At 39.6% G+C, this 25,267-nt stretch overlaps 1 protein-coding gene across 1 annotated transcript in view; it reads left to right on the top strand.

Moving 5' to 3' along the window:
* NR4A3 (nuclear receptor subfamily 4 group A member 3) overlaps window positions 1-24,788 on the top strand; it is a 27,371-nt gene extending 2,583 nt beyond the window's left edge. The window contains exons 2-7 of the mRNA XM_029912483.1: window positions 551-1,443; window positions 4,096-4,225; window positions 5,160-5,332; window positions 13,119-13,318; window positions 14,527-14,705; window positions 23,338-24,788. Of these exons, the coding sequence (XP_029768343.1) occupies window positions 553-1,443; window positions 4,096-4,225; window positions 5,160-5,332; window positions 13,119-13,318; window positions 14,527-14,705; window positions 23,338-23,600 (1,836 nt within the window). The 5' untranslated portion in view covers window positions 551-552 and the 3' untranslated portion in view covers window positions 23,601-24,788. The remainder of the gene's footprint in view (window positions 1-550; window positions 1,444-4,095; window positions 4,226-5,159; window positions 5,333-13,118; window positions 13,319-14,526; window positions 14,706-23,337) is intronic.
* Window positions 24,789-25,267: the final 479 nt, after the last annotated feature.

Below are 25,267 nucleotides of genomic sequence, written 5' to 3' on the forward strand. Positions count from 1 at the left end.
TATATATATATACACGTACCTATATGTATATATATATACACGTACCTATATGTATATATATATACACGTACCTATATGTACCCCCCCCCCTCTGTCTCATATAATAGAATAGACTGTGATAGTGTGGTTTTTTTCGTTATGAAAATTTTATGGCATAATTGCATCTATTCATATACTGTTTTCGTGCTTCTTATTTAATTCTCATTGACATCTCTGTCTATTAGGCAGCAGATCTAGGGCAGTTAGGGCCAGCTTCTGCTCTCACTTACACCAGTGTAAATTTGGGTCAACTCCAGTGATTTCAACTAATGTAACTGAGAGCAGAATGTGGCCCCATATGCATCTAATATATATTTCTTCTCAAATACTGAGTACTCAGAGGAAATTTATAACTCCCACATTCTGGCAGTAGGTGTCTAATTTCGTTCCGTGAATTGCAGGAAATCACCATAAAAGGCGAAGAGAGTTGTAAGTGATGACCCGAAGCTGCAGCCGCAGCGAGGTGGTTGTTGTTTGTTGTTGTTGCTAATGGCCCCTTTTGCCCTTGCAGATATGCCCTGTGTGCAAGCCCAGTATAGCCCTTCACCTCCTGGTTCGAGTTATGCAGCTCAGACCTACGCATATGGCTCAGAGTACAGCTCGGAGATCATGAATCCTGACTACACCAAACTGACCATGGACCTGAGCAGCACCGAGATCACTGCCACCGCCACCACCTCCCTGCCCAGCTTCAGCACCTTCATGGAGGGTTACTCTGGCAGCTATGAGCTCAAGCCCTCCTGCCTGTACCAAATGCAATCTGCTTCCTCCAGCCAGAGGCCCCTCATAAAAATGGAAGACAGCCGGCTACATAGTTACCACTCCTCACTGCCCGCCTCCACAGATGAAGGGATGCCCAGCACCTCCATGTACTTCAAGCAGTCCCCGCCTTCCACGCCCACCACCCCTGGATTCCCTTCTCACCAGGCCTCCATGTGGGACGAACCCCCACATCCGCTGCAGCCTGCACAGACCTGCATGGCCCCCAGCCACTTGATGGACTCTGCCCCTATGAAGACTGTGCCCACCCGCTTCCCCCTCTTCCACTTCAAGCACTCGCCACCCCACACGCCTGCAGCTGGTGCCCACATGTGCTATGACCCTGCTGCCCTAAGCCTGCCTCTGGGATCTGACAGACCCACTGCCGGTCAAGCCACTATGGAGAATCATCCTTATGGGCTTCCCCTGGCCAAAAGAGCAGCCGCCTTAGCCTTCTCGCCACTGGGCCTCAATGCAGCCACTTCCAGCCTGTTGGGCGAGAGCAGTGGCAGCAGCAGTGGCCTGCCTTCCCCGCCCAGCAGGAGCTCCTCATCTGGAGAAGGCACTTGCGCTGTGTGTGGGGACAATGCTGCCTGCCAACACTATGGGGTACGGACGTGCGAGGGGTGCAAGGGCTTCTTTAAGGTGAGAACCACATATACTTACATACACACGCCAACCCCCATCCCAAGTCATCCCCACACCATTCACGCTAACCATTGACTGCTTCGGGTGTTGTTATGCTGATCAGTTCACCCAGAAAAGTTAGGATGATTCTGTGAGCAAAGTGTATATTAGAGTAAAAACACACCATCTGGGTAGTCTAGTGAGGGAAGGTAGACACCAGCTGACTATTCACACAAAGCCAAATCATATCCTCCAGAGGATGTAATGTAGGGATTGGGCTAGTTCTCAGACAGAATCTCAGGGCGTGGCTACACGGTATGTTAGTCTGCACCAAAGGGGTGTAAATTCTAGTGCACAATAGTGTGTCATGCACTAACTGACCTGTGGGACCTTGCTGCCATGCACTAAAAGTTCCCTAGTGTGCATTAATGTAATCCCAGCCATTTCAAAAAGTACTAAGAATGCATGCTATGGGAAAGTTAGTGGGTGCCAGCAGAGTCCACATGTGCCAGTCAATGTGCAGCATGTTAGGGTGCACTAGAATTTACACTGCTCTGGTGTGGACTAACACACTGTGTAGACAAGGCCTCAGTCAGCTGAATCAATGGAGCTAACCTGATGTACACCAGCCTAGTGTCTGGCCCATGATGTCTTTCCGTGGAGTGCAGGGCAACTGTTTCAGGAGCTTCTCTTGAAATAAATCTAGCTGCATTTATTTTGCTGTCAACAAACTGGACTTTACTGAGTCATTCAGACTAATTAAATATTTTTAAAACAAGGCATGAAATACAGACATCCTGATTGTCACCCGATAATTCAGCTAGCAGTAACAGTGAAAAGTGTAATCTCCCTCCATAGGGTAATACAAAGAAATGTAGATTTAAGGACATGCCAAGGAGGCAATTGAGTCAATGTATGTTATAAAACAGAACATTTGTCATGCTAGGAAGTTGCTGCTTGACTACAACTATTTAGTTTAGAAACCAGTGAATTCTGATCTGTGAAAGGTATTAAGTAGTGCAATGACTAAGCACTATACAGTGCCTCAATATTAGCTCTGAGACTAACTGAGAAGGTTCTGGGGACAGGTAATACATAATGCATTTACTACGAAGAAACTTTCTGCTTATGCTTTCTGGGTTTATGTAATTTTTTTTGTTTTTTAATGCTAGGTTTTAGTATTTGTTTTTGTTTTTTACAGATCGTATGTAAGGTTTCAGTTTACTCTTACAAATGGCATGTTTAAATTTATAGCTTGGGGTAGATTTTAGGGTTTGATTTATTAGTGTCAAGGTTGAAGATTTGATTTAGTCAGTTTCTTTCTGTAAAGATCAGAGACCTGCTCCTGTTGAAGTTAATGGGAGTTTTTGCATTGGCTTTGATAGGAGCCAATGTTTAAAGCATTTTTTTTATTGCACTCACTAGTAGTAACATTACTCAATGATAATACTTTTATAATATGGTAAAAATACACATATCTATTAAAACTCTTAGTTGTTTAAACATAATTAGAATAGGTACCAAAAATCATCTGGGAAAAGTAGCTATTAAGTTCCTGTTCCTGTGGAAGTCAATAGCAAAACTGCTGTGAATTTATATGGGAGCAGGATTGGGCCCTAAATTTACAAAATGATTTTCCAATTCTAAGATGCAATCTGTAGTTTAAGTGGTGAATGATTTCATGTGTTTCTTATTTTTATTACTTTTGATCTTGTTTTTTAAGGAACACAAATGTGAAAGAAATAAACATTTTTCTACATAATTTCATATTGAGGAAAGATTCAGTTTATAATGTCACAGTAATTATGAGTTTTATTGTTGTTGCTTTTAAGACTTTGCTATTAAATGCTCATCTGTGGTGAAATTCAGTTATTTATTGAAATAGCATTGATTTTAAATATTAAAACACATTACACTGTTTGTACCAATATCTGCTTTATTCTTTTTCTAGTCTTAACTTATTTTTATAAAATCTGAATTATTTGATAGTTTTCAAAATTATTTGTTAGAATATAAGTAGGATTTTAAAAATAAATTGGCCAGCATCCTCGCCAAACATTTGTTTTATAGCTAAGCAAGTGTCAGTACAATATAACTCCATTCATTTTCTCCAAAATAAGTTATTTGTCCATGAGAGTTAGCTAAATTGTGAAAGGTTTGGGGGTTTTTTGGTTTGGTTTGGTTTTTGTAGTTTTGATTTCATCTGTACTGATTTTAATGGCGAGCAAAACCAGTTATTGTGATATTTGACTAACAACAGCGATAGCAAGAGAAGTACATACCAGATCATTTTGATTCTATTTTAATAAGGTCAGTAATAATCAGGGGAATGAACCAAGTAGAAAATTGTTCCCAAAGGGATATTAAAAGCGGAGATAATCTAATCCCCAAAGGTAGATGCGATGACCTGGTAATTTCAGATATGATTTTATCATTCAAAGTTGGCTGTCTCCTGAGACTTGCTTCAGAACAATCCTAGACAATTTTCATTGTCAGCAGCTAACACCAATAAAACTGTTTTTCCTGCAGGCTAGTGTGTTAGGAAATTAATTTTATCTAATTATACAAATTGCACTGTCGCTTTTCACATTGTAATTAAAATACATCTTGTCAGGTCCTAGCTCATTCAAGAAACTATCAGTTGACTATTTCTGTGTTGCATTTTCTCAGAGAACAGTTCAGAAAAATGCAAAATATGTTTGTTTGGCAAATAAAAACTGTCCAGTGGATAAGAGACGTCGTAACAGATGCCAGTACTGCCGCTTTCAGAAGTGTCTCAGTGTCGGCATGGTTAAAGAAGGTAAGGAACATGAGCCATCATAAATACAAATATCTGAATATTAAATTTACTTAAGTTAAAATATATAGATTTAATTTTTATGAGGAATTTTATAATGTTAGGCTTTCTAGTTTACTTACCCCCAAAGTGTGGGTTAATGCAATATATGTAAGTTTTTTTGTTTGTTTTTTTCCCCAGGCATTAGGTTTATAATATCTAGATTCTTTGGAACCACAGGTTCAAGAACAGCAAGGTCATCAGAGAAAGATTTTTTCCCAGTGACCCTGGCCAAAGTTTCTCCTCCCTTTCCTGCTGTACAGTGTGCTGTACTGCAATTGGCTGCCACCTCATAGAGGGGCTGCATTTTGTGTCCTGTGTACCTTTACATAGGGCGCTGGTTTGTTCCCAGGGAATTAAATATAAGGTTTGCCATTGATTGTAATGGAGCCAGGATTGAATCCATAGGCCCCAATTCTGCAAATGCTTAAGTATGTGAGTAGTCCCACTGATGGGAGTACTCACATGAGTAAGCATTTTCAGGATTAGGCCCATAGCATCTGAAGTGTTTTAAGGAAGCTAAGAATTCTTCAGTAAGAAGGCTTAAATGTACATTATTAGTCTTAATATTAGTTTGTATTTGTGTATGTGTGTGTGTGTGCGTGTAAAAAACATACAGGGACAGAACTGGAGTTACATAAAAAGGGTGCTGTTCAAATGTAACATTGCTGGCTACAAGTCTGAGCTTCACACTGTTTTAAAATATTCACTTATATCTCTGCAATTAAGGATGGCAGTGATCTATCTATCTATCCATCTATCTATCTATCCATCTAAATGGAAAAATATTATGGTTTTTGCTGGACTAATCATAATTAAGAACTAACCTGGTGCTCATTTGTGGTTGTAGCTTTTTGGTGATGTCTTTGTGGACTGATTTTTGTTCTTCTTTAATCAGTTGTCCGTACTGATAGCCTGAAAGGGAGAAGAGGTCGGCTGCCTTCCAAACCAAAGAGCCCTTTACAGCAGGAACCTTCCCAGCCCTCCCCACCTTCTCCTCCAATCAGTATGATGAATGCCCTGGTCCGCGCTTTAACTGACTCCACACCCCGAGAGCCTGATTATTCCAGAGTATGTTTTATGATTTTTTGCATAGAAATAATTACTAAATTGTGTTTTTTAAAATTTAACAATCAGTACATTGAAATGAAAGAAAACTGTACAATTTAGATAAAGTAATAACTGACCCAGTGCCCTATCCCTGGTGTGTCAACAGTGACTTAAATGGAGTTACACTGGAAATTAATTTTAGCCTCTATCGGTTGTGATACAGAGTTTAAGACACAAGACTATCTGCAGTACTCCCCACAGGTGTGCTAAAGCAAGTATGCATAGGTAAATAGGGCACTGATCCCGCAACAGACTGTGCGCAGAGCCCCATTGATTTCAACAGGACTCAGGGCAGACTCTGGGATGTGCTCCTGTTCAGTCAGTTGTGGGATTGGGGTCTTAATTTCCAGTTTGGAAAACCTAACTGCTTTTTTCATATTCAGATAGATGGGTTATGAGAAGTTATACCTGGTTGTTGAAACAAATAGGCATCCGGTTCTGCTCCAGTTAAAATCAATGGGAGTTTCACCATTGTTTTCAATGGGAGCAGGATTGGACCATTGCATAATGCAGCATGAATATTAGGTTTAAGGAATAAATTATAATGATACTGATCTCTTTGTAATGTGCTTTGAGACCTACTGATGAAAAGCACTGTATAAGAGCTAGGTGGTATTATTATTATTTTATTTATTATTTATTAATCCAAGTCTGTTGAATAGTTCTTTAAATCAAACTGAAAAAAATAATTGAACAAGCAAAAAATTCTCATATATTGTAGATTTTTTTGTAACCTTATTATTAAATATTTATTTTATTTAAATATTGATGAGATATTTTGTTATCTATTGCAGAAAATAGGCTATAGCACACCTGCAATTATTAAAATATAGTATTGAAATTCCAAAACAAGAAAAGAAAAAATACATATGTGGAAAATCATGAACAAATCCCTTTATCTTTATTAAATTTTACTAAATATGAGACTGGTTTGACTTTATATATATTTATATATATATTGATAACCTTTCTATTTATTTGTAATTATATTGACATGCTTTAATAATTATAGACACATTATAGATGCTTTTCTACAGGCTAATCTATAGTTACCTATAGATTTTTTTTTTTTGCTATGTTTATTAAGCACCCAGTTTATATTTTTGTCTGATGATTTTTAATGGGAGAATGCATTAGGTATATTTTCATTTATTTTAACTTTCCCAAAACACATTAGGGCCTGAATCTACAAACATTTATGCATGTGAGTAATGTTACTGATGTACATAGTCCTACTGAATTAAATGGAATTACTTATGTGAGTAAAGTTACCCAGATGTCTATATGCAGGATTGAGCCCCTGGATGTATACTGATAGATGTATAGCTTTTTGACATTGACAAAAATCCAATGAAAATTGTGTATTTTTATGTGATTTTTTTTTTTAGCCTACTGTGACTATTTCACTTCATACAAAAATAGTGCATAGATCTAAGTGGTTAATATTTTTTATGATTGTGTACAGTTTCATTGGAAGCCTAAGGAAAACTGCATTGTTGATGTTGAATTAGTTTATGCTTTATAACTAAAAGATTCTATTGTGTCTGATTGGTTGTTGGTAGGATTTGGCACCCTAATTTTACTTTAGAGTAAAATATAATAGTTGGTAGTGTTTAGTAGTGAAAACCTCTTTTTAAGCCTTCTAACATAAATTAATGAATCATATCTTTGTAAATTTTCTGCATATTTTTTAAGGGATTAGAGTGAACAAAATGAAAACTGTACATCAACTGATATTAGTGGGATGGTATATGTAGTAAAAACATGTACTTACAAAACCACTTTCATGAATTCTGTTGCTGAGCAGAGTAATTATAGGTGTGTTCAGTAAGATACCGATTCTGCAATGCATTGCATGCGGGTGGACCCTATGCCTGGATGGAGGGGAACCCACACATAATACATTGCAGGAATGGGGCCTTAATTTTTCAAATTTCTAGCATACTGTAATCTAATAATATTGTCTTGCCTGCCATAAGAAAATAGTAATATAAACCTCAATACAGGATTTGTAAAAAAAAAAAAATCAGTACATTGCACAAAGAAAATTCAAATAATCATATAACCCTGGAATGTCAAAACAAATCTTATTTCTATTCAGAACATTGCTACTCTTCATTTCAGAGTTGGTTTTAATTTATCAGTCCGCAGTAACAGAATATTTAGATATTTGGTTTCAGAAACAATTACTATGAAGATTGTTTTATAACTTATTAAAGGCCAAGGGCCATATTCTGTCTCACACCTGTTTCACTGTTGTAATTCCATGAAGTTCAGACTTGTACTGTGTAAGTGAGAAGAGACTCAAGCCCCAGATCTAGCACTCCTTATTCAGGCAGCATTCCCATCAACTTCAGTAAGAATTCTGGCTGATTAAGGGTAGAGTAGGGCAGTAATCTGTATTTATAATAAAACCTGCTGTATTTATAGAGGCCAGAAATTAAGCAAATGCCAGGGTCACAATGCAAAAACAGGAGCTGCACTAGAGTATCATTGCTCCTCCCCCTGAAATCTAAGGAAGCCTCCTCCATGTTTTTGTAAGTATGCAAGCTCCAGGAGGTCTGACATAAGCAGGAAGGGGTGGAACAGGGGTGTATGACCACTTTGCACAGCATCAGACTTTCATATCCTACATAAAATAATGCTGCTGTACACAGGAGCTCTTCTTGGGGAAAATCTTCACAGCAACCATAGGCAGGGTTCCCTGGATAGCTCCGTTCATAAAGGAGCCATGTCCTGGGGACCAGGGGAAGGTCTCCTCTTCTGTCTTTCTCCCAAAGTGCCTCCAGTTTTGTGGTGCTGTCTCATGTAGTGCAGGGTGCTCCCCCTTCTCTCTAATGGCCTGTTGACTAAGGCCAGGCCTGCTAGTTGTTTTGTGCAGGAGTGAGGTAAACACCAGCCCCTTCCCATGGGGTGATCGTTGGGTTTTCCCAGTGCAGGGAATGATTTGTGCGTAATCCAGGACTGTAGAATTTGGCCTCAGTTGGTTTCCTCATCTATTTTTGGTAAAATGTGAGCCTTTCTAGCAATGAATGACATACTCTAGCAGTGACTAACAGTTCAAAGGCAGGAAATACAATTTCTGTCATTCTGCTTATCATGCTCCTATGGGCTGGATCGAGCTACTAGAATTAGCAAAACAAATCTAAGAAATATGTAGAGTTATTAAACATACATTCAGTTGAATGAACCTGCTTCTATAATGTAACACAGAAATGTTCACGTTAGAGTTAGAAAATAGTAACATTCTGTGTTGTTGCTGCCATTATAGGTCAATTTAATGTGTTCAAGGAGTGCTTTAAAAATACTGGGCCAGATTTATCCCTATTGACTTCAGATGAGCTACACATGGGATGACTTCAGAGCACTATATATTTTTTCTTTTTGCTGATTTCTGTGGCTCAGAGCATGTCCTGCCTCAGAAATACCTGTGGAAGGGGGAGGAAATTTCCTCAAATCGTTCTGTTTGCTCCTCATGGAATGAATGTGCCATAGTTCAACCCCGGCACAACCAAGTGGGTCTCCCTAGGGCCAAGCAGATCCTGGGGTTCTGCATCTCCTCCACATTGGCTCTGGGGTTCCCTGGCCATGGCTGTCTCCAGAGCCCCATTAAATAGGGGCTCCCCAATATGGAGCTCTGCAGAAAAGTTAATACAGCCTGGAGGTATATTACCTCTTCCGAACAATTTGTGTGGGGCTGGTGGGTGCTTGCCCTCTCCCAAATCAGGTCCACCTGTTCCCTGCCCCACACCCATCCCCTCACATTGTGTGGGTATAGGGGGTACCACAAAAGTTGCAACCCTCCAAAATTTCTGCATGGGATGGGAGGATCCACACACAGAGGGTCCCCTGCGTGCAAAGGCCTTGGAGGCAGGATCTGACCTTGGGGGAGGAGAGATGTTTTACTTACGCAATAACCATGACAAAGAACATCCAAAAATGCATGCTGTCATGCAGCACTTTGGAGGGACTTGGCTGCCAGCGTATTTGAGTGCAGCCAGATTTCCCAGGAGTCTAGAGTAACTGCCCAGGTCAATCCCTCCACCCCCATTTTGCCTTTGGGAATTTGTGGAGATTGTTCAGTTGCACTGGAGCCTTCTTATTTTCTAATCACTTGTGGCCTCACCATGTAACCTACTAAACAGGTATCCTGCTACATGGCCAAAATTATAGGTAGATGTACATTGTTGTTTATGTTGGACAGATGAGTTTTGTAATAACTAGCAAACAGGCTGACAGCACGCAGGAGTTAGATGGCATGCCCAGAGGTGGTATGCCCCCATGGCACCAGATAGCCACCACCCCGCCTCTGCACAGTCTGAGTAGCATGTAAAACAGGAGTCTGGGAACTGACGGTCAGTGCAGCACGTGCTCCTTGAATTCCAGTGTCACATACGAGCAAGATTAATTTGCCCTGCTAACCTTGGGGCAAATCCAAATCCCAGCACCCAGTCTGAGTATCTAGGCCAAGTACTGGGCAGATGCACAGGGGACCGGTGGTGGTGGTGAAATCCTCCTTCTAGCCCTCTCCAGGCCATGAAGAAGCTCCATAGCCACTCCACAAAGGTTATTGCTTCCAATGGCTTGAATAGCCGCTTGTGCACCCCCGCCTCTCTTCATGGGGGGAGGACCAAGGACTTGTGTAACAATGCAATGTGCACGCCCTGCATAGCCCCCGTCCTCTCCCCAGCCCTGCATCTTCCTGTTTGGAGTGGAACTGCACTGGTTCAGTGTCATGTGACCCACCATAGCTGCAGGGGCAGGATTTTTCCCCATATAAATTTCATCAGAGGGATCACATGTGCTTTTATCACTGAGGGAGGCAATGGGAGCAGAGGATAAGAAATGGTCCTGCAGCTAATGCAGGGTTGAGCAGACAGGAATTACTTAGCGCCAGCAGAGATACCTCAGATGTCGCCAGAGTTATGTAGGGTTTCCAGTGTCACTTCTTGTGTATCTCCCACCTATCCATGATTCTGAGACCATTCATCCTACTCATTCTACACCAGCAGTGAACCTGCTTCCCTTAGGGGAGTATGTAGTGGACAAGAGCTACCCACTCCAGGGTTCCTCTTTGCACCTTCCACCCTCTCTCCTCCACAGAGGAAGAGCTTGGGGATTCAGTAACAGCCTCAATCAGATCTGCAGGGGCGGTGAGGTGACAGTAGTAGGGGCTCCAAAGTCCCCAGAAACATTCCTGTTGTCACTGAGGGAGGCTGGGGGTCTTTCCCCTCCCACCTTGTCCCCCCTTGATCATGTTATCAGCGGACTCTTCAGGTCAATGGGTTCTGTCTCTAGCTGCCAGTTGAGAGATCTTTTGGTGGGGTGCCCAGGGAGATACTGTTTGCACTAAATCCCTCCCAGAAATTACTCCGAAGGGCCTAGTGGAGAGAAAGTTGTTACAGCCATGGAGTAAATTTCAAGTCCATTTCTTCCCACTCAGGAAACCAGCAGCACTTCTCAGACACAGAAATAGGCTGGACCACACCACTCTGGCTGTGCTCCATGTCACGGAGAGAGTAGGGCCAGGCTTAGACACTGGGCATAAGATTTGAATTCAGAAGTGACAGGGATCCAGTAGTGAGGAAGTTGGAAGTGGTAGCGGGTAAGGAGCTGCAGTCTGTTGGCAGGTCATGGGGAAGTTAAGGAAGCTGGGGCTGTTGGAAGGATTGGTCGTGTCAACAAGATGATACATTCTTTACCTAAACCTAAAAATTGTTCAGTTCAGATGATGAGGTCATTTTGGCCAGTTATTTTATTTTGAACCAATTTTTTATTCAAATGGATTGATGCTGCATGTGTCAGATAACAAAAAAGATTTATCCCACATGCCTCTCGCACGGTGAGATAGTGATTTGAGAGGCTCTGGAGGAAATCTGCATTTACAATACATTGAGCCAAATTCATCAATGGGAAATTTAAAAATTGTGATATGTTAAATAGAATTCTTATATCCTTCCAGTTTTAAAAGTTATCCTAGCCACCAGATTTCTGGTTTTGTTGACTAACAACATATGGATGAAGGCCAAATTTGGTCATTTATAAAATGTCTGATTTCTATAAATTAGGGCTGTTAAGCAATAATAGAATACCATTTATTTAAATATTTTTGGATATTTTCTACATTTTCAAATATACTGATTTCACTTACAACACAGAATACAAAGTGTACAGTGCTCACTTTATATTTATTTTTTATTACAAATATTTGCACTGTAAAAAACAAAAGAAATAGTATTTTTCACTTCACCTAATACAAGTACTGTAGTGCAATCTCTTTATCATGAAAGTTGAACTTACAAATGTAGAATTATGTACAAAAACCCCTGCATTCAAAAATAAAACAATGTAAAACTTTAGAGCCTACAAGTCCACCCAGTCCTACTTCTTGTTCAGCCAATTGCTCAGATAAACAAGTTTGTTTACATTTGCAGGAGATAATGCTGCCCACTTCTTGTTTACAATGTCACCTGAAAGTGAGAACAGGTGGTCGCATGGCACTGTTGTAGCTGGTGTCGCAAGATATTTATGCACCAAATGTGCTAAAGACTCATATGTCCCTTCCTGTTTCAACCACCATTCCAAAGGACATGCATCCATGCTGATGATGGGTTTTGCTCAATAACGATCCAAAGCTGTGCGGATCAACACGTTCATTTTCATCATCTGAGTCAGATGCCACCAGCATCAGGTTGATTTTCTTTTTTGGTGGTTTGGATTCTGTAGTTTCTGCATCAGAGGCTTACTCTTTTAAGATTTCTGAAAGCATGTGCCACACCTCGTCCCTCTCAGATTTTGGAAGGCACTTCAGATTCTTAACTCTTTGGTCGAGTGCTGTAGCTATCTTAAAAATTTCACATTGGTATCTTTGCATTTTGACAAATTTGCAGTGAAAGTGTTCTTAAAATGAACAACATGTGCTAGGTCATCATCCGAGACTGCTATAACATGAAATATAAGGCAGAATGCAGGTAAAACAGCAGGGGACATACAATTCTCCCCCTAGAAGTTCAGTCACAAATTTAATTAATGCATTATTCTTTTAACAAGCATCATCAACATGGAAGTCTTTCCTCTGGAACAATGGCTGAAGCATGAAGAAGCATATGAATCTTTAGCACATCTGGCATGTAAATATCTTGCGACGCCAGCTACAACAGTGCCATGCGAACACCTGTTCTCACTTTCAGGTGACATTGTAATTAAGAAGTGGGCAGCATTATCTCCTGTAAATGTAAACAAACTTGTTTCTCATAACGATTGGCTGAACAAGAAGTGGACTTGTAGGCTCTGAAGTTTTACATTGGTTTGGTTTTGAGTGCAGTTATGTTACAAAAAAACCTACATGATTATTTTAACAGTGCGATTAATCACGATTATTTTTTATCATGATTAATTTTTTTGAGTTAATCGCATGAGTTAACTGCGATTAATTGACAGTCCTACTATAAATGCATATAGTTACAGATATTCGAGCTACCTATATTAAAAGTAAAACCCATATGTACAAGAGCTACCTATATTAAAAGTAAAACACACACACACCCTCACGCGCACAGACACACACACACACACATATATAGGTATTACATTCATATTTAACTGCTTATTATCCATTGGATAAAATAACCTACTGTCTTTGCTGTTGAGGGACTCACTGGAAAAACACTGTTGAGCAGACAGCATTGTATGTATTGTGGCATTCTTTAAAAACGCATAATATTACTTTCTGTGGCTTTCATTTTAGTACTGTTCCACTGACCAGGCTGCTGCAGGCACAGATGCAGAACATGTACAACAGTTCTATAATCTTCTGACTGCCTCCATTGACATATCCAGGGGCTGGGCGGAAAAAATTCCAGGATTTACTGATCTCCCAAAGGAAGATCAGACGTTACTCATAGAATCAGCTTTTTTGGAGCTGTTTGTACTAAGACTCTCCATCAGGTAATTACTTGTGATTGAAAATAATCCCATATTAAATTGATGTGAAAAACTGTGAATTTCAACTTTTTTTTTTAAAGGATAAGTAGAGCGATAGCTTTACTTTTGTCATTTGTGAAAACAGCCAAAAACAAACAGCAACAAAAGACACAAAATACTGCGTTCAATTTGTGATACAAATGAGGAAAAACAAGAAAATAATGTACAAAAATGGAATAATATTATTCTCACTAACGTGCTTCCATTTATTGGATTTACCAAATTTTCTTTTCTCCTTTTAATCATAATTTGTCCTTATTTACTTTCGAGTGAGGCTGTTTTGTACTTGCCTATATGACCTGTAGAAGAGCATTTGTAATGCAATGGTTTGGGGTTTTTTTACTTTCACACAGATGTCTTGAAATTCTGTTTTGGAAGAGGATAAAGGGGCTTCAAAATCCTGTTCAGATTGTTTTTCTTCCTAATACCAAGTCATTTCATAGAGTGAAGTGCCATTCGTCAGCCTGGCACTAGTTAAGACATTGTACCTAAGATAGTTACAGGGAAATCCCAGGATGGAGTTTTGAGTTATGCCCCTGTTTCCTTAGGGTGAAGATGAACTATGTTTGTTTGTTTGTTTGTTTGTTTTTTAACAGGGATTCTTTTCAGTGTTTAGTTGTAGTCTGACACATACTGTAGATTTTTCACATAAGAGATTTTCTGCCTTGAGTATTACAGTATGTTCTGTGTGTTTGTGTACATTTGTTTATATATTTTCTATTGTTTTGTCTTCATCAGTTTTTGAAACTTGAGAAATGGAAGGGGGGAAACACTAAGGGTTACAACATGAAAATAATCTCTGCTTTCTCCAAGTCATATTATTATTGTATTTCAAAGCATACACACTTTGTCTTCCTTAGGTTCAAACATACAGTATTTAATGTAAAATGTCTCTGCTGCTTGTGCCTTTGGCAGGACCAAAAATCTTAACTAATTAGACAGTCTACAGCACATGCTACAGTTAACCTCAGGCTTATAACTCTACAAAGTAAGCAATCATAGAAGCTTGTTTGTTGTAGTTTTGCCCCCAGGAAGAAGCATATTGTCAAACATGAATGCCCACATATGCCCCGTAATAATATGTGTGAGATATTAAATGATACACATTTCAGTATTGTGTACATCTTTTTGTAAAATTATGTGTGTTTATGATTTTAATTTTTTTTTTCAAGATCCGATACTGCTGAAGATAAGTTTGTATTCTGCAATGGACTTGTGCTTCATAGACTTCAGTGCCTTCGTGGATTTGGGGAGTGGCTCGAGTCAATTAAAGACTTTTCATTAAATTTACAGAGCCTTAACCTTGATATCCCAGCCTTAGCATGTTTATCAGCTCTAAGTATGATTACAGGTAAGTGCTCTTTTGGTAACGGCAATCTTCAAATACTAGCACTGTATTGTTAGCATAGATCTGAGTGCTTTCAGTTGATTTTGTTATATTCCAGATAAGGTGAGCCTGATTTTTGAACATTTGTAATGGCGATATTGAAAGTCTGGCTGGCAATAGTGTACACTCACTCACTCACTCCCAGAAACACCTATTAAAATGGAATCTGAATGACTCCCTCTTTCTCCAGGGTTTTATGTTTTCTTGGAACATTCTCTAAAAAGGTGAAATACATCTCAAACCAAATAGCACGGGGGGCGGGGGATGCAATGGGAATTTTTCTGCATACTGTTAGTGAATTATTTGTGTATACATAAGACCATTTCAGCCCCTCTGCCGCATGGGGTAAAGGGGATGAAACTAGTACAAATGCCTACCACATCTCTCTAGTAAGCACAGAATGGGGGCATTGTAACTTGTAAAGCATAATTTCTCTCTTTCTGAGACAGCAGAAGCCCTTCCATTTAAACGTTGCGGACCTGAGGCTTTGTGATTTGGAGGGCATAGCTGGCTGAAGTGGAGAGAGCTGGGGGCAGATGTCCCTGACAATCTTGTAGAAATACAGCAGGAGTTAGTGTTACTCAGAGCGGCATTCACTTCCTGTCTTTCTGTTTAACCCCTCTCAGAGAGGATGATAATGTACAGATGCAGCTGGGTCTTCAGTGGTGATACAGTGCTTTGTTATACCATGGCTCCAAGGTGGAGAGGGGCTGAATCTTTACAAAGATGCCCTGAGATCCACAGAAATGGAAATGGATTTCCTCACAGATCTCAGGGCATCTACAAAGTTGTAAGTTCTACTCCCAGTCCCCTGCAAGTGGCATCATTCTTTCACCCTAGATGAGATGATTCTCTGGAGACCTGGGGTGAAATCCTGGCTACACTGAAGTCAAGGGCAAAATTCCCATTGTCTTCAATGGTACCAGGATTTCATCTTCAGAGTTTCTAGGGTACTTTTCCCTCTTGCAGTTGGGGATGATTTAATACATACTAGTTTTAGCTTCAATACTGGTTTCTTATGAAAAGTATTTTCCTATTTTTAAAATCAATTTGTACTAATGTCCCCATGATTAAGAGAGGTACAATAAGTGCCAGATTCTGATCTCATTTACACCATGTGTACATGCAGAATAACTCAGTAGGGTCACTTTGCTTTACACTCATGTAAGAACCACTCCCAAAATGAGTGAATTGTTACAGCAAGAAGAAAATGTCCTTGACTTTTTTTTCATCCTTTTCTCTAACTATGAGACCTGTTCCTAATTATTTTCCTGGAGATTTCAGGGATTTACTTAAAGGAATAAAACCTCATGCAAACTACTTCTGTGAACATGTGATATGTTCTTCCTCATGTACCCAAACACTGTTTTAGCATCATGATGCTTGCTCATTCACACCCTGTTCAGTTGCCCTGGCATAAACAAGTAAAGATTGTTTATGGCGAGTTGGATGCACATAAAATGTTTAATGAGAATAACTTTCAATTAATATATTCCCATGTTTCTTGCATTTTCCAGTGATAAAAGCCCTTTCGGTATAGAGATATTTGCTGTGTTTTGTTAGTCTTCTCAAAACCTCCAGACAAATGAAAGTAATCATTACCCCTAAATATGAAGAAATAACATTTCTCTCCCTACCAATGTTCTGTGTCTGTATTTGTCAAAGATTGATATTCTTTTCCCCTATATTTATAATGGAGCTTGAAATTGATATAATTTTTTGTTTATTCCTTTGTCTTATGATGTTGGCACATATCCATTAATATGTTTTTTAAGGATTTACCATAAAATGATGAGTGGTATAGAAAGCCCTGAGAGAGAGGTGATTGCAGTAGAAGGAACAGCACAAAATACTGTTTGAGCTGCATAAACAGTGTTGTTTATCTTTATTCTTATCATTTCTCAGTGATAGCATAATGGGGAAATGGTTATAATCTGGAGAATGCTCTGGTTGAATACTCCTCGTTGTGGGATTTGTTCATGGAGAATCATTTCCTGGCTTTCCCCTATAGCCTGAGTATGCCACTGCACATACTGGTCTCAGGCAGCACCAACCTCAGAAACAGTCCCTGCACCGTGTATCTAAGTAAACAGAAGGGCTTCTGAGAGTGGTGCTCTGCTTGTTCTGCCTGACCTCAGGAGTGTTCTTCATGAATCAAACAAAGGCCAGTGCTCTCAGGAGAGGGTGGGGGGAAGTAGTATGGTAGTCAGTAGGGTGCTGGGAGCAGGAGAGAGGAAGGGAAGTAGTTAGGGGGTGTTTGAGAGCACTAACTCCTCTCTCCTGTGGAGGGACAAGGAAAGAGGACAGTAAAAGCCAGTACTGGGGCTAAAAGAGGTTTTCCTTCTCCCTCCCCATCCCCACTCCCTGTGCTCCCAGTGGTCAAGTCCCTCCCCCAGCCTCAAATCCTATTGAATGCCATTCTCCTTTCTCAGCTGCCCAGCCCAGACCATCTGGTTTTACTCTTCTGTGCTGCTAAACCCTGCCGTCCCCACAGTAAAATTAACCTGGACCATTTCACTCTCCCAAAGCCAGAAAACTCTCTCACCCCAACTTTCCCCAGAAATATACCAGCAGCAACTTCACACCAGGCTGTCAAATCCTGCAGCTGCTCCCCCTGGCCTCACTGCACTGAAGCAGCATCACACATTCCTGTAGCCCAGCTGAGAGATCATGCATTCAGTGGAACTGAACGAATGGACTGAAGCTGCTCCTCTCAGCCACTGGGGAACGCTTAAGCTCCTGCGCTGCAGGCAGCCTCTCTGCTCCTCCCCTGCTGGATTTGGGGGAGGAGCAGCCAGCAGCATGCATAAAAGGGGAGGGGACCCCAGTGCTGTCCTCAGAAACCTCAACATAGTATTTAGGTACCCTCACCTAGCTTCAGGCTACCTCCCCAGATACCCCCAAAAGACAGTCAATACCCAGTTACCCTCCAGACATCCAGCCACCCACCCATCCCAGCACTCCCAGACACCCTACAGTACCTGACCTACCCCAACCACCCCAACACCTTCCAGACATGCATCCATCTACCCAGTATCTCTAGACACTCTCCAGTACCTGTGCAAGCACCCTCAGCCATCCTTCTGCCTATCCCAGCCAACCCACTCTCAGCTGACAACTTTTGTGCGGCTCCATGTCCTACCCCCTTCCCCCAGTTTCTCCCCCGCCATTTCCCTCCCCCCCCCCCAGTGTGGGTGAAAGCATATTGACAAGATGGAACTTATGGTTATAGGCAAATTATTTACAAATACGTAAATTGACTCATTAAATAATTTGTGTAATGTCACACTGGGACTACACACAATTTGAAGGGTGTTGTAAATGTATTGTCAATACTAAGTACAGAGATAAATTGAAAGATATGCAGCAGCATGAAATATACAGAAAAAGACTAAAAAGAGAGAAGTTTTTAATGAATTAAATAGGCACATTATGTTATTAATGTAAAATGTGTTTTTTTCTGTTTATCTGATGTTCCGGGCCTTGATGCAGAATATAAGACAGTGTGCTGCAGACTCAATAGGTCCCTTATGACAGGTTATATGGTTATAGTATTAGCCTTCACCCAGATTAGAAGAACTGACATCTGGTTTGATGAAGGTGGGTTGCAAACAGTTAACTCAAAACTTCACAATACCATAGTAGGCCTTTTTTATTTAAGGTGCTCCTTTAGGATCTTCCTCTCTCTGTCTCTGTTCTCCTTTTTACTTCCTTCAGTTAGTTAGGCAGGGCTAGACACATCTTCCTCCAGAGCACGTCAACACTGCTTTGAGCATCAGCCAGAAGAGAGTAATTAGAAAACAGTGCAAGACGTTCTTCCCACATCCCCATGAGAGCAAGAAATGAATTCTATGCTGTTCTGTTTTTTTGGATCACTTACGCTAGAGATCTTGAAATGTGGGATCCAAAGGTCTAAAGAACCAGAAGATGCTTAAGTAGAACAGTGCCAACATGGAAAGCACAGAGGCAGTGAAGCCCGGAATTTCTTTCAATTTTGGAAGAGGAAGGGCTTGTAAAAAGGGAAGAGGAAATCAGATAATTATACTGATACTGGGAGAGACCCCAATTTTCAATATAATTGGGTAGGAGGCCCTTTTTGAATCTGGGACATAGACTGTTGCATCCAGGATATTAATACATCTCTGGTGGATAGGAATTTATTAAACGAGACCCAGATTGACTTAAATATAGAGCCTAAAAATCCCTTGTATATTTGCAGGGGGTGGTGTTTTCTAGAGAGGTAGGCCTGCGTCAATGGATTGGTCCAATCCTGCTATACTCCACCACTGTCCAGAGTTAGGGAGGGTAGGCAAGCTAAGCCTGGAACTTTGCTCTGGTCTTTCATTTTCTTCCTGCAGAAGTGTGACCTTCAGCAGATTTATAGCCAGGAATCACATTGACATCACCTGGGGTGAAGAAGGGTGTGAAAAACTGTGTTCAAATTTCTCAGGATTAACTGCTGACTTTGCAGAGGTCTAGATGCCGAGTTTCTGAAAGACTCCTGATGATGAGTCATTTTCTTCAGGTTTATGGAGGGCATCCCTACCATGAGATACCATTTTTGTTGCAAAAGTGGGTGAGAGGCCAATTAACCAGGGAGTGATTCACAAGGCAGAAAAATCCTACTTTTCACCTGCCCTGCACCTGTTTCACTGCTACTATAAGGAGGTGTGCCTACAATAGTGTTTGTGCACCTCCTCCGTTATTTAGTGAAAACCTCTTTTTGACTAGCTGTCCTTCTCAGGGCAAATCCTGCCCTTGTTATTCACATGCGTACTGCCATTGAAGAGAACAGGCCTAATTGAGATCCAACGGCAACGGTTACAACTCCATTGACTTCAGTGTAGTTGCACCTGCTTACACCAAAGGCCTGCTCCTGCTCCCATTGGAGTCAATGGCAGCATAGTGGGCTCCAGGTCTTAATCTGACCCAATGGGAGGACGTACATGGGTAAAACAAGCAAGATTTGTCTCCTTCTACTTAGAGTCACTTGAATGCTGTCAGAAAAGTACTTTCCAGTGACTTCAGAGGTGTGATAAATGAATAGATCAAAGAATACCCTTACTACACACACTGCCTAAATGGAACAGTGAATAATAAACAGCGAAGGTTTATTAAATAGATACCTTCTCAAGAAATTAACTGGAAGCATGCTGCCAAGAATGGGGTGGATGAGCAGATGGGGCAATGCCATTACCAGGGAACAGGCCTCCGCGTGTCTGGCCTTGGCTTCCCATCGACTCACCAGGTTCAGAGGTGGCTTTTGGGTGAGTGGGGAGCAAAAAGCTCCCCTCCAGTGGGACAGTGTGAATTGATTTTCATGAAGAATTCCTTGTGGAGATTTTCAAGTGGATAGTTTCATCCCATGGCTTTTTATGCTGAAGAAAATAATCTGGCCCTTTATTTAATTTTATTTATTTATTTATTTATTTATTTATTTACATACAGCTTTTTTAGCAAAATGATGCTGGCATGTATTTTAAGGCCGAATCTTTTTTTTTTTAAGCGATAAACATAACAAAGCTCATTGTTTGGATAGAAAATGTCCTTCATACTTGCTCCGTCGTGTCACCTGTAGATTCACCCGTACAGATAGGATGAAATCCTGGCTCCACTGAAATCAATAGGAGTTTTGCCCATGGATTTCACCCATATTGAAGTGTAATAAATCCTACCTGTTCTTCAGAGATTGTCTTGATACTGAGGCACAACAGAGTAAATTAAGGATGGAGTATGCCTTAATTCTGAAATTTCCTTGGTTTTTCTATTTAGGCCAGTAACACTTTTAAGATAATGTTTAGACATTTCATATCACTGCTAACAAGAAACACATTGTTAATGAAACATGTTAAATTGTGTCACTGTAACAAGTACACTGAAGACCAAAACTGAGGGTTTGGTCCTAATTTAGATTCAAAGATTTAGAGATTTGGGAAATAAATTGCCTGTGGCCTAGATCTTCAAAGAGATGTTGGGGCCTAAATATCTTTGAGGATCTGGCCCTATGTGCTCAAGTCCAGTAGTTGATTTTCCAAACTCTGCAGCAATGCACAAAGTAATGGGATAGGTTTACAGCATCTCCACTATACTACATAGTTATTTATTTTTAAAGTCAGCCTGTGGATCTGTTTAAGTATATCAGCTCTCTGGACCTATAAATATGTCTTCACTAACATTGCTAAAATACAACCTTAACGCAGATTAAAAGGTGGGAGCACTTCAAAGATTTAGAGATTAATTTAATGTTTCACAGAATTCCCCAGAAGACTTGGGCCAAAAAATCCCCACAGATTTTTCAATTTTTAGAAAATATTTAGTCACGGTGTTCTTTAAATGGCAGCATCCATCTAAGTATTTACTCTCGGTGTCCTGTACAGTCAGGCTCACATAATTACATTATACACAATGTACTGGAAATTTATTAAATGTTCAGTGACTCTTGTGTTTGAATGTAAACAAGTCACTTCAAATATCTAGGTTTTGAAATTCCTTGAAGGTGAAGATGTTTGAGCAGCTGTTACTACCTAGATGAGTATTTTTCATGTCTTGTTACATAGCAAGCCAGATTGATGGCAAACGGTAGAATATATTAGCTTCGGGCCAAAGGTTTACACATCTGGGGCCTGATTCTGATCTCACACCAGTATAACTCAGGAGTTAGTTCCATTGAAGTCAATGGAGTTACACAAGTGTCAAACTGGTAAAAACGAGAGGATAAATTTCTGTCTATTTTTATTGCAGTCACCTCCATTTTAATTAGTTTATCAAAAAACATATATCCCGAGCAGTCACTACAGCAGGGGTCAGCAACCTTTCAGAAGTGGTGTGCCGAGTCTTCATTTATTCACTCTGATTTAAGGTTTCGCGTGCCAGTAATACATTTTAACGTTTTTAGAAGGTCTCTTTCTATAAGTCTATAATATATAACTAAACTGTGGTTGTATATAAAGTAAATAAGGTTTTTAAAATGTTTAAGAAGCTTCATTTAAAATTAAATTAAAATGCAGAACCCCCTGGACCGGGGCACTCAGGTAGTGTGAGTGCCACTGAAAATCACGTGCCATAGGTTGCCTACCCCTGCACTACAGAGAGAAATTCAGGAGCACAGTCCCCCACTACACATATACATATACATACGTGCCTGAGAAGAGTGAGGAGCCCAACAGAGCCCCCACACTTTCATTCTTCCTAGTTTTGAGGGCAAAGAAGAATGTGCTCCCTGCATTGGTTCCCCTTTTTTTGGGAGATAACCAGAAGAAAGTGCCTCCTGCCAGATCCTTCCTTCCCATGAACAATGGAAAAGAGGGGAAGAGAGATTGGGAGAATGGAGCATAATCTTGGCATAAGGATGGGGATGGGGGGGGAGGGCTACAGATAATTGGGAGTGCATTGAGCATAAATCTTTCACAACTCCCCACTTCTTCCCCTCCCACCATTCTCCCACCATATTTGCTTGATTGGTTGCAGGCCTAACTATCTACAGTACGTTATGTTTGCTAGTTAATTTAATCTGTTTTTTCTTGCACCTCCCTGGCAATTATTATTGTATTTAAAACAAGAAGGATAATAATGTTGCTTGTGAAGCAAATTCTTATGTTTCTGCACATTTGAAATTCAAAGACAAATTAAAATGCAACAGTTATTTGAGATTATTGTTCAGAAACATGTTACATTAATTCATCCAGTAAGTATTGACGGTAAACAATGATGCAAAGCTTTCTTTTCATATATGTCTGCTAAGAGACTGTTTTTAATGAATCACAAATATGAAGCTTCCTCCTCAAGCTTAATGAACTGAGGATGTGTAACTTCACTGCAGCATTTTAACAGAACATAAAGGGGGGGTGGGGGAAACACCTTAGCTAGAAGCCATTGCTGGTTTTAGGAATTTCAGAAGTTTTTTATGATGGGTAACACAGTAGCTCTTTTACTTTATGCGTTGCTTGCTCGAAGGTGGAAATAGTTGACTTCCAGAGTTCTTTTATCTCAGACTTTTTAGTGATAAATAAAAGCTGTAGATTATCAAAATAAAAAAGAATGGTCGAGGTGCCTTTGGTTTCTTGCAAGAGTGTCTGTAAATTCCTAGTGGAATTCCAGGCCTAGTGCTGATGGAGCTGGCAGTGGATATTGATCTCCACTTGAATTCACTGAATAAATAATGGTTGCCATAGTTATTGAGCATTCACAACTGGTAGGGAGGCAAGGAAATCTCCAAAACACCTCCTGTGATCATTTTGCCATAAAATTGTCCAATTAAATTATGCCTTATATAATTAAAAATGTAGGTTAATATGTAGATAGCTCAGGTTTCTTATATTAATTATAATTTAAATTATTATTGAAAGCCACCATTAAATATTTTGGCTGCTAACAAGAAAGGGCAATTATTATATTTTCTTATTACATGAAACAAGGTCAGTCAATATGATATGGCATCACCATTCTAATATATTATTATTATTATTAACAACTTTAAAAGGTCTTCATTTTGTCTGTTACAGTATTACCTAGTTATAAGTTGATTACCCAAGAGTAAAGAGCAGGTTTATTCTCATAATGACACTGATTTGGCTGTTTTCTTGCCATCCTTTTGCAGAACGACATGGATTAAAAGAACCAAAGAAAGTGGAAGAGCTATGCAACAAGATCACTAGCAGCTTAAAAGATCACTTAGCTTTCAGCTGCCAAAACAAAGGACAGCCACTTGAGTCTGCAGAGCCTAAAGTACTAGGTGTTCTTGCTGACTTGCGTTCTCTCTGCACACTGGGACTGCAGCGCATCTTTTACCTGAAACTGGAAGATTTGGTGCCACCCCCTTCCATTATTGACAAGTTGTTTCTGGATACCCTACCTTTCTGAGTCTCAAATTACCCTCATGAAAGGCTAATGCCCACCAGAGCAGGCAAATGGATTGTGACTTACTGCTAACATTTCTGCCCTCGCATAACAGAAAAGCAACTCCAGCCCTAAAATAAGGACTTTTCAGGCGCTTTTTCCTTGCAAACTAAGGCCTAAAATTTAATGGCTTACTATTTGGGGGTTGTGCTCTTGTTTTTGTTTATTTTTTGTGTGATTAGGGTTTTTTTACAAATTGCTAATAAGGCACTTTTGGACAATGCTATCCCAGCAGTAAAAGGTTAACAAGACTGTTTTAAATCTATTGTGTTTAACACCTCGTCATATATGGGGAATACAAATGTAGAAGCTGTGTTTGAAAACAAGAACAACAAATAGTTGTTTGCCAGGGTAGTATGTGTTTTGTGATGATACCTTTAGCATACTTCCTGTATCAAGGGCACACATATTGGCACAAACTAAACAAAAGTTCACTTTTTTTAACAAAGTACATTCAACTGAATATTTCGTATAAATCAGATATAGCAAAATGACAATGGCTGTTAGCTCCCATGTTCAAGTGCAATTTTTTAAAGTGCTGTCTTACTAAGTCTTGTTTATTAACTAATTTATTTTAATATGAAAATCAAATTGAAGAAATCAAGAGAGAAGATTACATGCACTAACTTACACGACAAAGTTTCCCAAACTTGAATCCATGTAGTGTGACTTACTGACAAATGTATGTGGAAGACACAGGGACAATTTGTGATTCAGTTGAGCACTTGTTCCTTAGATAAGGAAGTAAAAGTAAGTAGTGATTGGAACGCACAGGGTCAGCATCAGGGATCGTTAAGTTTTAGATTTAATCTAGTAACAAGTTAGTAAACAGACACAAGACGGTTTTGAAGAACAAGCAAGTCTTGTAAAATAGTATGAATGTAAGAGTTAGGAAGGCTATAGTGGGCTGCGTTTAAACATTCCGTGTTCGTACTCCTTTTTTGTATGTTTATACTGTTGATGCCATATTAATATGAAATAATTTGTTGCATAGTGTCTTTATTTGTATAAACGTTTGTATGCATGGTATATTGTAATGGCTTTGCCTGTATTTATTGCAATGACTGCCAGCTCATGGGAGCCGTGTTACACAAAGTAACTAAATGGGGTGTTCACACTGACTCAGATACACCAGTTAGAGAACTATATATATGTGTGTGTGTGTGTATATATACATATAAATATGTGTGTGTGTATATATACATATATATATATATATATATATATATATACGTATATACATATGTGTGTGTGTGTCTTTTTATTAACCATTTGTATATAAAATATCTGTCACTTCACAAGCAAAGTTATTTTACAGTTTATTTGCAGTGACTTTTAAGGCAGTACTGTTTAGCACTTTGATATTAAAATCTTGCTCATGTTTTGCTAAATTCAAATAATATTTAAATTTTTTAGTTCTAAAAAAACGTTATATGCACTGTATTAAGTCAAAATTTTGTTGATCATTTTGCTAAGAAATTTTTTTTGAATGTCAACCTGATGTCACTGTATCTTTTGTTAGCTTTAAACATTTTAGCTTTTTGTCTTTTTTTTTAAACTATGCTGTTTATATGGAAATTAAATTATACTATCAAACAGATGCCAAATGAATTGCCTAATTGCTGCAACAG

This window comes from Terrapene carolina, unplaced genomic scaffold (genome assembly GCF_002925995.2).
Source record: "Terrapene carolina triunguis isolate 2854851 unplaced genomic scaffold, T_m_triunguis-2.0 Scaffold229, whole genome shotgun sequence".
Taxonomy (NCBI): domain Eukaryota; kingdom Metazoa; phylum Chordata; order Testudines; family Emydidae; genus Terrapene; species Terrapene triunguis.